The 14,290-nt window shown below is 44.4% G+C and overlaps 1 protein-coding gene across 3 annotated transcripts in view; it reads right to left on the bottom strand.

The window, feature by feature from the left end:
* Fam117a (family with sequence similarity 117 member A) overlaps positions 1-11,261 on the bottom strand; it is a 43,806-nt gene extending 32,545 nt beyond the window's left edge. For all 3 annotated transcript variants that reach the window (XM_027924764.2, XM_027924765.2, XM_027924766.3), the window contains exon 1: positions 11,028-11,261. In XM_027924764.2, coding sequence (XP_027780565.1) covers positions 11,028-11,223 — 196 coding nt within the window. In that variant the 5' untranslated portion in view covers positions 11,224-11,261. The remainder of the gene's footprint in view (positions 1-11,027) is intronic.
* Between the last annotated feature and the right edge of the window lie 3,029 nt (positions 11,262-14,290).

The following is a 14,290-nucleotide window of genomic DNA, read 5'->3' as shown; positions in this document are numbered from 1 at the left end:
TTCCCACTTAGAACTCTACTGGGTAAATGTGAAGTGGTATTACATTACTCCATGGCTCTGGTGCAGAAGAGCCTTCCAATTTCATGTAATTCAAGAAATGAAGAGTTGAGGAAGATCACGGTGAGAATGTGTAACCTTAGAGTAAGGAGGCGGTTCTCCCTAAAGGTACCTGGACATCCTGAACATGCTCCGTATTTCAGCACACTGCTGCAACCCTGCTGACTCCGCTGCTGGGTCCACGTGTAGCAGGGGCTGGGCACTCACAGGGCAGCAGGCACCCAGTCAGCTGTCAGAATCTGATGCCAACCCTGTCCAGTTTGAGAGGTAAGGCCCAGCTGCAGTCTCCTGAGAGGTGGCCTACTACAAGGTCCACACCTGGACCCAAACCCTGTCTCTACCTCAATGTGCTTTGTGAACTCAGATGAGTCACCTAACTTCTCTGGGTGTCAGTTGGTCCGTCTGTTAAATGGGGAAGAATAAGAGATGTTATAAGGATGTAGAAGAAAACTTCCATTCTAAAGATCTTCTGATAGTCAAATCAGCCTAGCACAGTCATTTGTTAAACATTTTATTTGGAAATCATTTCAAATTTATAGATGCAAAGATAAGAATAGCAGACAGAGCACCCATACAATCTTTACCTAGATTTGCCTATCAACATTTGCTCCGTTTGCCTTACTGTTGGCTTTCTTTCACATGCACTTTTCTCTACACATGTGCTCACACACACATTCATGCCTGTCACCCACTCATTCACACACAAACACACATACACAAGCACTGTCCTTCCTGGGTTTTTGTGTGGTGTTCTGTTTGAAAAAAAAAAATGGGAGCTATCAGAGGGTGGGAGGTCGGAGCTGAAGAGACAGCACTGGAGGCATCGCTGCTTGGTGATGGTTCCTCAGTTCTGCTCCCCACCCCCCCTACAATGCACACGGCAAGCACTCAAGTATTTTGTAGTAGAGGCGAACTAGTACATGGAAGGGGACCAAAAAAGGTCAAAAAAGTTAAATAAGGTTGTTGGTTACTCTTTTCTTTTTTTTTTTTTTTTAACAACAAAAATCCACAAAAAAACAACAACAACAAAGCATTTATATGAACCATGGAAAAATCTTTATTATATATACAGAAATGGTTTTGTAATATTTATTATCTTATGAGGCTGGAAAGTAACAGGGAAAGAAAAACTCCACACAAGCATGTGGGTATTAGAACATTAAAGTCTATACAAAATCTGGTTTGGAGAATTAGAGTTGCCCATAACCCTTTAGGGAGGGTTAGATACCTCTAAGAAGCAGGCCAGGCAATTCTCCCTGATGCCAAGTCCCCAGACAGAGGTTTCTCCCAGAGTTCCGTCCCTGTTGTCACCCTCACTGGGCTATATTGTGTATACATCACCTACTCCCAGCTAACCTTAAGTGAGGAGAGGGAGACATGCTCAGGCATGTCAGATGTTCCCCCAGGCTCCCTTACCACCAAAGGGGAGTGGGTACACCAGGGATTCCCTTACATGGCACATTGCCACGCACTTGCACCTATATCCCACCATGAGAATGTACCACCCACATTTTTCCCAGATGCTCTTTTGGTTTCAGATTGTCACACATTAGAGAGATAGCCTCTCCTACTAGCTCCATCTCAGCATATCCCCCTGACAAGTTCCCAGCTCTGTAACCATGATCATGACCCAAAGAGGCAGGACACCCCATCTGCCTCTGGTGCCCTCTTTATGGTAGTGGCACATTCCACGTGGAAATTGCATCCTCAAACCAACTAGAAACCCTCAAAAGCCACACCACATCACATATGTAGTTATGCAGTCACCATCACCTTCCAATTATCTACATCTGTCTATACCTCACAGGGAAAGGAGGAATGTGGAAAGCCGGAGGGTGGATGGCCACTCTGGGGTGCTGAAGAAACAGACTACTTTGAAGCCCAATTTCCAATTCTTTTTTGGGTTGTCTAACAAATCAGTCTTTGCTCCTGGAATACAGGAAAACAATCAGCAGGGAAACAAAGGCCGGAGAAGTGCTAGGCAGGCAGCGGGATGCCCAATTGGGGTGAAATTTACAACAGATTCCCCATACATATGTGGGAAGAGCCCTTTGCTTAATAAAGCAAAAGGATTTTATCAGTCACATGGTCTTGGGCCTTAGTTTCCTTATCTGCAACAAGGACACATTACCTGTATCAATAGGACAGTTGTGAGGATAAGTGATAAAATATTTGAGTACTGATTTTAAGTACCAAGAATGAAACACATGGAATACACTGTCAAAACTAAAGCTATCTACCCTGGATTCAATCCCCAGTACTGCAAGGAAAAGAAAAAAAAAACAAACCTAAAACTAACCATAATCTGAAGAATACAGGTGAATTTTAGGGCCTTCCAGAGTTGGGATTCACAGACTCCTACAGAAGGAGCCATTTTAGTTTTCTGCTGTGAACACAAAAGTACCCAGGATCAAGGTTCCACTGAGAAACCATCCAGGTGCTGCTTTCGGCTTTAAGATGTGTACATCCCTCTGTGGATGTAGCTCCACTGCCCTCCTCTCCCCACTCTCTCAATCCAGACTAGGCAATATTTACTGTGAAAGCCCTGGGTGGCATCCCTTCTATCATGCCACATGCTATCCACACCTGCCCCACCCCCAGTTTGTACGTCATATCTGATGGGCACGAGTCAGACAGACAATCCCCAAACAGGGGCTGTGCAGCAGGTTTCTGCCAGCCTGCAGCTGTGGGGCAGGGAACGCACGTGTTATCAGCAGTGGTTCTCTCAAAGACTCAAAGCCGCGTGGGCGATCAAACAGGCATGGAGCACAAAAAACTCTTAAAAGGAAGGGAGTGTGGAGGAGTGTGGAGGAGGGAAGAGAAGGGAAGAGAAGCTGCCTAGCCTCATAATCGCATTTTATTCTGTTCAAGTTACATTCAGCTGGGCAAGTTTATAAAGTCATTTTGACTAATTCACCAGACCCATGGCTGGCAACCTCAAAGGCAAGGGAACACAGACTGGGAAGGATAGTTATTTGGGGAGTGATAATGAGCACCTCTTTCATGCTTTTTCCTATAGATGGGTGCGGGGGACAGGGAAGAGAAACAGCAGTCTCTGGTATCATAGAATGACGCCTGGCTTGGGAGAAGGGGCTTCTGGTCTATTCACACTTCAGAAGCCACCCTAGGGCCCACAGGTCATTCTGCTCCCTGGCCTAGGAGGTCAAAGATTTCAATTTTGTTGTCCTGCTTTTCCTTGCTATGTGGTATTGCACGTCTATTCTTAGTAGTGCTTGGAACAATCTACTAGGAGTGAAAGGATATCCAGCATTTGTCTCCAAAGCCCATCACCCATATCTACTTCTAAGGCTAAAGACAGGTGATCTGGCTTTTTAACAAAAGCATAACCAAACCCTACAAATTTGCTATTTCCAAAGATTAATGTGGTAACTGCCCAAACTCACCCTCTGGCTTTAAAATGTGTTGGGAAGAGAACCTACAACTCAACAACGACATCCATGGAAATGCCACGTCTTTGCCACCAGCTGGGCTTTAAGCCCAATGACCGAGATGAATAGGAGACCAGTGATTTAAAGAGAGAACACTAATGCATTGGGGGTGGGGGGGTGCTTTGTAAGTTGCCAAACAGAGGTGTTACAGAGGGGAAGTGGTGTGTGGAGACCAGAAGTGGGAAGACTATTACAAGCGAGCCTGGGGGAGGTGTGGCTCCCTCTCCTCACCCCATCCCCTTTCCAGCAACTCAATCCAACAAGTATTTATTGAGCATGACACTCCCCATCTGCCCTGGCCTTCCCTCTGCAAAAACACTCAAATCTGTTCAAGCTGCATTGTAAGTTCCATTGCACTTGAACTTGAAACATAAGGTGCCAACTTCTTAAAAAGGCAGCACACAATTTCCAAAATGGGGCAGAAGGAACTATAGAGGTTTAAAAAAGTTAAGAAACACAGCTGACCAGAAAACACTACTTCAATGTTTCATTTTCTTTCCTTTTTTTTGGGGGGTGGGGGGCCTCAAACCTAGGGCTTGGCACCTGCTCTACCACTAAGCTACACCCCAGTCCCAACAATGTCACTTTGAAAGGGAGAGAAGAAAGTTAAGAACTCAATTTAACTTTAGAGAGAATAACAACATTGGCCAATCAAAAAAGAAAGAAACAAACAAAAGCCTGCTCAAAACATTCCAGTAGTGCCGGGGCACAGTGGCGCATGCCTGTTATCCCAGTGGCTTGGGAGGCTGAGACAGGAGAATTGTGAGTTCAAAGCCAGTCTCAGCAACTGCAAGGCGCTAAGCAACTCAGTGAGACCCTGTGTCTAAATAAAACACAAAAATAGGCCTGGGGATGTGGCTCAGTGGTTGAGTATCCCTGAATTCAATCCCCACTACCAAAAACCAAAAAACATTACCACTGTGTAATGTTCCCTAGCCTTACCACACAGTGAATATTCACTAATTCTATGCCTCCTCCAGCTTGAATTTATATTTTATTCACTTGTAGATGTACTGGATCTGTTTTGGAGTTGTGTGTTGAATCCTACTTTTGGCCCCTAAGGACACAGGACCTTAGTACTCTCGCAAGTCTTCATATAGGATCAGATAATAAAGGAATCCAAGTGGCAGAGCTGGTGGTAGACTAGGCAGACTGCTCCCTAACAAGCATGGCTCCCCTGGAAAAGTTACCCACCATGTGCAGGAAAGAGCTCAAGGTCAGAAAGGAGGCACCCCAAGGCATAACTCCACTGTGCCAAACCCTACCTTATCCTGAGAAGCCACGCTAGGGCAACCCCAAGGAGAGAACACAGTCCTCAACTCCTAACACAGGCCGATTGCTTCAGAGCAGCCAAGTGCTCCCCACCTCTCCCCGTTTGATGAGGCAGCTAGAAATACAAACTTCTAAGGTGCGGGTAGGGCTGAGGCAAAGGCACTCCACCCACCCCCAGGGCCAGCTGTCTGGGGCTCCTGAGCAAACCCAAAGACCTGGGTGCCTGAACAGGGCAAAGTAAATGTCTGTACATGGCCTGAACTTCAGTTCCAGGTCCCCCAGGGCTGGACTTGAAATTTTCCTATTATGAAATATTTTGATAGCATTCTTTTAAGTTTATTAAAGCCACCCTTGATTGGCTGTGGTGCTCCCACACAGAAAAGTCAATTGAGGCTTATTTGGGCCTGAGGATAAACATTTAAAAGACTCCAAAGCTAGGCATTCAGCTTTGTCGTGACCCTAGAGGGAGAACACAGTGCCAGAAAACCAGGAGGTCTGAAGGGCACCAGGAGCTTGAGTCTGCTGTTCACAGTCAGCTGTACCAGAGCTTCCCACCACACAGCTGTGCCCAGGAACCATGGCCCCTTCATGAGCTCCACATGGCTGTGGAGGAAATGGAGCACAGATAATTTATAAACTTCAAATAGCATCCCAAACTTTCCTCTCTGACATCAGGATTTGTTTTTGACCTAACCATGTGAATAGATTTGGCTAATGTTTGGTTAATTCATACCCTGCAAACCAAATAATGGAATTCTCTATGAAGATGCAACTCAGCAGAGGAGAAAACTGACCAGATTTCCCACTCAGCCTTTCTTAGCTTCTACTTTCTCTTCTCTGCTCCCACTTTTAGGACAGAAAAAAGGCAACTTCCATCTTGGAAGAGAGGAAAACTTATTAACCCTTAAAGAGACTGTCCACTCTCTAAATTAACTTGCTAATAGGCATTCACCTGTGCTCTGAACTGGAAAGGAAACACCAGTTTTCCCCTCCAGCCCTTCAAAGAACTTTACACTGCTCCTGGAATAAGAGTAAGCCCAGGTAAGCCATTCAGAGCACTTGAGCTAGTATCAAATAGCATTTTATATATGTGACAGTTTCTCTAAGAGCTCCAAAAAGCAGATCTGTCCCAGAATATGAAGACTATGAAGTCTGAATCCTTTGGCAGAAAGGCTCTACTTGAGACTTCTAAGGACCTAGAGAAGGCCCCTCCACTTCTAAGGTCTTACTAGAAGAGGATACTGCATATCTAACAGTTCCACCAAGGTCAAGGAATAATGGGGCCATGGAGCCCATCGTGCCATTCATTTTAAACTGAATTTAGCAGAGAATGCAGGCAGTGTTCTCTTGGCCACTGAAGCCCACCAACCACTTTGGCAACATTCCCATTAGCCCCATCACCATGAAAGTTTGCAATCCTGCCTCGAATTTCCTAGAGACCCATATCTGGATGTCATTTTACCACTATACCCCACTGAGGTTTTCACCCCTCTTCAACTGACCTCAAAGAGTTTAAGATCTTTTAGTTCTACATTATGTGAGTGGAGAACTTCCCATACCATCTAATCCCATGATATTCAAAACAGTAGACCCACACTCCTTTAGGTACCAAAGAGACAGTTAGACAACAAATTTAAGATAACATTTAAGAGTCAGATGCTTTAGCAGTGCATTTTGCTGACCATGTTCCTGGCTCTGGCAAAGCTATCAAAAGCAGCAGTTAGCAGTGTCAGGCTAGGAAGAGCCTGGGGTTTTAATGATGCCCCAATAGAAGCTGCCTCAATCACAGGTTGTAGGACAACTGTATTCCTAAAGGACTTTTAACTGTACCCCTAAGCCTCATTATAGCAAGATGGCTCCTTAGTGTAGAAAGGTCCAATTCTATTATAATCTCCAGACTGTTTCTGACACCAGAGGCTAGAAAGACCACAGTTTGATGAGGGCTTTCTCTCCAGATCTCTAATTTGCAACCTCTTTGATACGGCTCCATACCTAGCTAAACACCCATTCCCACAAAGGACTAACCTTTCAAAGCACTGCAAGAAAAAGGGCTTAATAATTACCAATAGCATTGCTAATAACAATGCTGCCTTATATTCATGAAGCAGCCATAATAAACATTTGACAAAAACTACCCTTCCTATGTCCCTGTACGGAAGCCAGTATTTTAGGACAACCATGACTACTGCCAGCTCTCAATGATCTGTTCAGAAAACTGAAAGGTAATGAGAAAAATTCAAAACAGGAGATATGCCTAAAGTAATTTCCATCTGATTTTAAAATGTGTTCACTGCAATTTGAGTTGTTAGATTGAGAAGAGGGGGACATAGGGAGGAGGGGGAACAAATTTGCCTAACAGTTAAGCTTTTATGTAAATTCAAATTAGCTATGTCTACTGAACACATGTCACCTGACAGCAGTGGGGGTGGGCAGTCTGGATTCATATGTGCTGATCTTCCACAAAGACTGAGAACTGACTGGAAGCAGATGGTCCCCTTTCCCAGGATGGGGATGTAGCTCAGTGGTAGAGTGCTTGCCTAGCACATGCCAGGCCCTGGGTTGGATCCCCAGCACCAGTGGGATGTGGGGGGATGGTCCCCTTTCCTCTAAAATACTAACAGGGATATAGGCTTATTAGTTACTTTCTTTAACCTCAGGGTTTTCTGAGGAGGTATATATTACACACATTTAAACTGCTCTTTATGTAAGAATAATGGTCAGGTATATTACTTAGGACAAGGGTAGGCAAACCTGTAAACTGCCACACAGTGAGTATTTTAGGCTTTGTGGGTAGTTTCTATCACAACTACTCAATGCTGCCACTGACAACATGAAAACAGCCACAGATTGTACCTAAAGGAAGAGTGTGGTTGTGTTCCAATAAAACTTTATTTACAAAAACAGGCAGAGATATGTAGCATGTGGCCCATAGGCTGTAACAAGCTACTGGTTTTAAGAAGGTTCTGGTGGATAGAGAAGGTTCCAAGGCAACATTTGGCTTCAGCCAGTTAGCCCCAGAAGAGAAATAATTAGCAAAGTTTGATTAAACATTATCTTCATGGGGTTGCAGCTGTAGCTCAGGGGTACAGTGCTTGCCTAGCATGCACCTAGGCTCTTGTTTCCATCCCCAGGACTACAAAAACAAAACAGAAACCCATTATCTTCATTCTAGGGCTATAGAGACAGAAATACCAAATAGAATAGGTAAGACTAAAACCCAGAAAAATCCACCTCTCAGCCCTGATCATCAGTGGTCCTAGAAGAACATAAAAGTCAGCAGCCTCTAACTGACCTAAGAAACAAAAGAGAATTTAATTTAAGGGGCAAGTACAGTAAGAAATTTATTTTGGGTTTCTGTTACCCACTAGTGGTTTCTTAGGTTTGACCCTCATTTTTCTTTTCACTTTCTTAGCCTTCCTCTCTCATAGCCCAGACTCATAAAAATGAAGTCATTCCTCGCTTTATGAAGATGTCTCTTGTGGATAAATGGTTGCAGAAGGTAAATTCCACTCTTCACGCCACAACCCTTTTTACAAGATCTAATATATCTTGTCAAGAACACAGTAGGGTGTGCAGTGTGGAGATAACTGCACAGCCTGAATGTTACATCATTTTAGGATGAGAAACAGAAACAGTGACGACACGTGATTGTTCCTGAAACCTAGTCCCAGCTCATATGCCTTTTTAAACAGTTGGGTTTCGAAGCCCTGTTTAGAAAGCTCATTTTAAAAGATGAGGGAATAAAAACACACAAGGAGCCCTGAAATTCTGAAACCTGCAGTACTGGTTTCAGACCAACCTAGGTTTGCTCTTTGAAGCCTGAAAAGGCAATGGGCTCTGGCCAACAGTGCTCTCACCTTGGCTCTGCCAAGGGAATAAGCAGCAGCAAACATTTCTTAATAGAACCTTCTGCGTGTCAGTCACTGTTCTAAGTACTTTATGAACTCATTTGATTCTTAGGATGTAGATATTATTACCCACAGATGAGGAAACTGAGGCACAGAAATTAACCAACTTTCTCTAGCCACAGCTAGTAAATAAATGGCAAAACCTGGACTCAAAACCCACAGGCATTCTGATTCTCAACACCATTCTCTTAAAGAGTTTGGATAGCAAGGGATTTTCCTCCATCATGTATCTCTTACTGGCCTAGAGGGAACCACCCCTGCCACTTCCCAAAGCAATGGAATGAAAACAACCTTCAACATGGAGGCTAAAGTTAACATGCAGAAGATCTGATGTGCCAGGTACATTCCTCTAATGCCTGGCCACAAAGAAGTCCACAGGCTCAGGCTAGTCTTTCCCTCTACTTTTTTCTTTCTCCTACCTTACTGCAGATAATCCCACCACCCACTAGGTAAATGTCTTATTAGTACCTCTGGGACATTAACAGGTGGAGAAACCATCAGCCCAATACATAACAAGAGATCTTTTGATTTGCCCTAAGGTACCTGACAAGCTATGCTGAGTTCTAGCTTCCTGTGTTTTATCAGTACCTTAGGACCCCTGATGTTACAAAAGGAGCAAGCCATGTAAAGAATTTAGGCATCCAAACCTACACTCTTCCCCTCTGCAGATCATCCACCACTGTTTTTCCTTTTAATGTTAGCTCTAATTGGAGTCACAAAATAACTGCTCTCAAAATATGATTGCTAATCAATTTCTACAGCACAGGCAAGCTATCTGTTGATTTCTATTAAAAGTGACTAAGGTTCTGGTGCTTGTTGTTCCACTAACTTCCCTTGGTTTTAAGGAAGCCCAAACAAAACCAACAGGTTTGTAGTCTTGTGGTATGCTTTATAGCTCATGATAGGCATGAGTTTGTCTGGGCATTGCCTTCTTTTACACCACCAGATTCTACAATTACTTTTATTACTCGGTCACCATCTTGCTACCAGATTTGACCACGTTTCTATGTTCTGAGATGTGATGCTAACACAGTGAGGTCCAGATAGATTTGGGGGTTTTCTACCTCACAGACTTGATTAATCTCCTTTTCTACCAAGTAAGGCACGGTAACAGCTATACTTTTTGGTTGGGAATGTGCAGCAACTAAGCTTTGTAATCACCAAAAGCTCAAGAGATTCTGGTTTAGAGCATGTCATTAACTGTTAAGATGGCAGGAACCATGACTTTCATACATTTGGTACAGACTCAGGCTTTGGAAGTGTGCAATGAATGATCTTTTCACATCTGGTGTGAATCAAATGCAAGCCTCACTTTCAACTTATTGCCAACCTCCTCATGCAAGTAGGTTCCTTTTCCGTTCCTAAGTGCCTGCATTTGTGGGTCCCGTCACAGCTTTGAGTGTGAAAGCAAAGTTAAACTTGCTCCTCCCTAGTTTCCCCACACCCACATCAAGCTGCTATTAAGAAACTGTTTCGGTGAAGTTCAGAAAGTGGGGTATTTGCCACAGCGTACTTGAATGTAGCCCTCACCCCACTCACTGCCACGTTGGCCGGCAATGCTCAGGACAAAACCACCTGGTTGGGGGGATGGGCAAACTCCCCGGGGTTCTACACACATGCACACACTACACAGGATGGCTGGAATGAGACAGCCATATCAAGCAGGTCAATGATCTGGGAACAACTTCCAGACCACACTGAGAGGAATGTAGGGAGAACTGAGCGATTGCACGGCAGTAAAAGCCGTTAAACTAACTTATTCCAAAGGATTGAAACTAAATCAGCTCCCGGAGGTGGCAAAAAGGGAAGCGCACGTGAATGCGTGGAGAAAAGATTCAGAGCTGTAGAGAGGGATGCTGGGGCCAAACTCAAGCTGGAGAAGTAACACATGGCTCCACGGGGCTCTCCTCTACGCCCCTCCCCCTCCCCGTGCAGGCGTCCAGCGCCCACCGGCTCCTAGCTCCCAGCGCAGCCCTCCGCACAGGGCGCCCCCATCACTCGTCACTCCTCACACCTCACTCCCACTCCCTGCATCTTCCACTCACCCCCATACGACACCTCTGCCCACTTTTGGGTTACGCCCCCAAACCAGCCTCTATCTGCCAGGTCCCTCCCCTCACCTCCCGGGCCAGATTCCCCGCACACAAGGTCCCGGCGCTGCACCCCAGGTTCACAGCTCCTCGTTCTCTCTCCCTTCTCCCTCGCAGACTTTGTGTGCTCCCGTTTCTCTTCCCTACTCCTCTTCCACTTCCCCCTCACACTTCTCCCCGTGCCCCTCCCCCCACCGTGCGCCCCCTCCCCCAACGGCGCCTCCCCAGCACCCGCTCCAGGCCCGGCTCACCTGCGCGGCCACCCCCGTCCCGGCGCTGATGCGGCTGCTGCAGCTGGAAGGGGACTGTGGCCCTGAGCGGCTGCAGCCCGGCCCGGGGGGAGCCGGCGGGGACTGGTGGAGAGCAGCCCCGCCGGAGCCCCCCGGCCCCTCCGCGCCCGGGTCCCCAGGCACCTCCGCCTCTGCCGCCCGCTGCGGCCCCTGCCATCGCCCGCCCAGCCGCCCGCCTGCCTCGGCCCCAGAACGAGCCCCGCACAGCCCCCCAACCCCCGCGGCCGCTGCTTATCTGCCCTACGGGGCGGAGACCGGCCCCCAGAGCTCAGAGCTCTAATTGGCGTTCAGAACCCCAGACCTCCCCTCTCAACCAATGCACAACGGCCTCTTCCTTTAACAAGGCTGATTGGTCGCTGTGCCTAGCGATCCAAACCAAGACCCCACCCTCACCCCACCCTCTCCTGCTTTCCTATGTCCGAGAGGCCGCTGATTGGTCCATCAGGAAGAAGGCTGGTTCTCCAATGCCACCAATGAAAAGGCTCAGAAAGGGGGAGCGTCACACCCAGTCCCAGGTAGTATGCAAATACAGTGTCACGTGACGTCAGATGGTACTGGGGGCGGGGCCGGGTGTAGGGTGGAATGAAGCGCTAGTGAAATCTTTGTGGGGGGCAGAGTGTCAAACTTTTAAGCAGTCGACTCCCCGTAACACAGAGAAAACAATGATTTGAAAAGGTATTACATTTAGTTTAATCTAGAAACCTCATAGAAGTTCAGTGCAGCTTGCAAGGTCCACACTAAGACTCTATAAATTAATGCAAAGTTTGCATACCGTTTGCCTGCGATTTGCATTAAATTCGTGCACTTAATAGCTACCTTGCCTCGAGTGACAAACACATCATTTGTCTTTTTCCATGTTTCCAAGTTCCTACTTGGGGTTTATCCAATCTTAAAAAAAAAAAAAAAACAAAAAAAAAAAACAGCTGTTAGCCTGCAAATTAAAATGGGACTCTAAAAGGGAGATGGGAATTTCCCTTCTGTCGTATTCCAAGTCTACCTCAGCAGAGTGGAAGGAGCAAAGTGACTGAGAAACGTGCTCAAGTTTGCACAATAACTCCACTTTCCCAGCTCAATGCTCTCTGACCTACAAGTCAAAATGAGATTGGATGGTCTCCAAAGACAATGCATGCGGTTATAAAAAGCACATGCTATAAATATATATGCGAAGGTATTTGGTAAAGAAAACAGCATTTAAGATACTATTAAAAATCATTACTCTTAAAAAGAAAAAATAATACACACACACATATATACATATATTACTCTTGGTATTTGTTAACCATTTTGTTCTATATATGGAAGAAGCAAAAGTCAGTCAATCCTGGGTTGTCTGTGATAAGGGACCATTCAAATAATTGGATAATTCCCTCTAGATTTATATTTAGCTATGAATTCTATTTTTGATCTTGCTTCAGATTTATCTTTCTATTTCTGTTTTTGCCTAGTTTAATGTTAAAAGGAAGGTATTCCCTGAAGCCACATGAACTAATCAGAGAAAAGGAGGTAAACTGGTAGCATGCTGTGAGAAACAAGAGGTCATTTTGGGATTAAATACTGAAAGCATATAATACTCAAAGTGGAAATTCAAGAGTTGGTTGAATATTAAAATCAGCCTACATACACAGAACAAATCAAGCAATAAAACATTCTATTGAAAGGCTTTCTTTACAAAGTCAGTAATCTCATGGGTTTGAAGGATTTGCTTCAAGATCTGACATACAAATTCATTTTTCAGTGACTGAAGAAATTCTGTACTTCTATAAAGAGGACAGACTTATCAAAGATTTTATGTACAAAAACTGCTGAACTTACAAGAACTCTGTCTTCATAAACTTAGCTCAGTTTTTAAAATAGCCTGCATTCATATTGTTTCTCAATAATTTAGTTCAAAGTTTTTATACACTTTAAAAAAAATCCTCATGATGATCTGGAGGAGAAAAAAAAAATTCTTACTGTAGTGTAAGTAGGGAAACAGGTCCTTTTGATTCCTATCTCAAATCTCTAGTATCACTGGTCTTATTGAACCACCCTGCCTCACATCTTCATTAATAAAATCAGTAATGATAGTAACTAAGATTCACTGAATTCCTTTCTCTGTACTAGGTACATCTTAAGGACTGTCTATATGCCGCAGTCCAGCTGCTGCAGAATAATCAGGGGGTGACGAATAACTTGTGTACGTTGATACAGCAGGAGTAGGAGCCATTTATTGCAGGACAGGAGCAGTATTTATACATTCCACACAGCTTATCTAATTAACATAAACTAGATACATCAGTCAGCCAATCAGGAATCTCCACACTTAATGGCTCAGTTTTGTTACTTCTCAAACCACTCCCTCTGGCATTTTGCCAGGCACCATCCAGACTTGTTTAGGAACTCTAACATTCCCCTGGCAAAATGCCAGGTGTTATTTTGACTTGTTTACAGACTCCAACATCTATACATTATCTAATTTAATAATGCCACACCTGTGAGATGGGTTATTAGTTCCTCTTCACTGAGACTTCAGAGAGAAGTAGCATGCCCAAGGCTACCTAGGCAGCCTAACTCTAGAACTGAGTTCATAATCTCTATGCTTGTAAAACTTTCTCATGAAACAGAAGGATTACTATTTATATTATATAAACAGCTTCCAAAGATGCAAATCTGGCTATGTTAAAATTAACATTTGCCTAGTACTTTACAGTTTTCATGTACAGCATCTCATTGAATCCTCACAATAAATGTGTAAAGTAGAAAAATGTAAATATTATAAATATTCTTGTCTTCATTCTATAGATTAAATCACAGAGGCTAGATGACTTACCCAAGATTGTCCACTTAGTGGTAGATTTAGGACTTACTGTCTAGGTCTTTTTACTCCAGATTCAAGTTCTTTCCCAGTAAACACTCAATTTATAGACATTAGAACTGCCTGAAAACGAAAGGGTGAACTTGTTGGTCTATTGAAATCTGTTCTTGCTTGACAAGTTTTACCATTTTAGGATCTCTCAACTTGTAGAATTTTAGATGATCTTAGGAGATGAAGAGTGCTTTTTATTGGATGAGCCTTATGATGTGTGTCAGAGGGGAAAGCCCTGGGATGAGGAATCTTGAAATATTTTGGGCAGGTGGTTTCCTTTCTCTGTGCCAGAATCATTCCTTCTCCATCAATCTCACAGACTTGTTCTACAGATAAAATGGCACGTTATTGTACAGATGTATTCTTGCTTTGGAGAGAG

This window comes from Marmota flaviventris, chromosome 17 (genome assembly GCF_047511675.1).
Source record: "Marmota flaviventris isolate mMarFla1 chromosome 17, mMarFla1.hap1, whole genome shotgun sequence".
Lineage (NCBI taxonomy): Eukaryota > Metazoa > Chordata > Mammalia > Rodentia > Sciuridae > Marmota > Marmota flaviventris.
The sequence above is the reverse complement of the archived record's forward strand: the minus strand, read 5'-3'. Positions and strand labels throughout refer to the sequence as shown.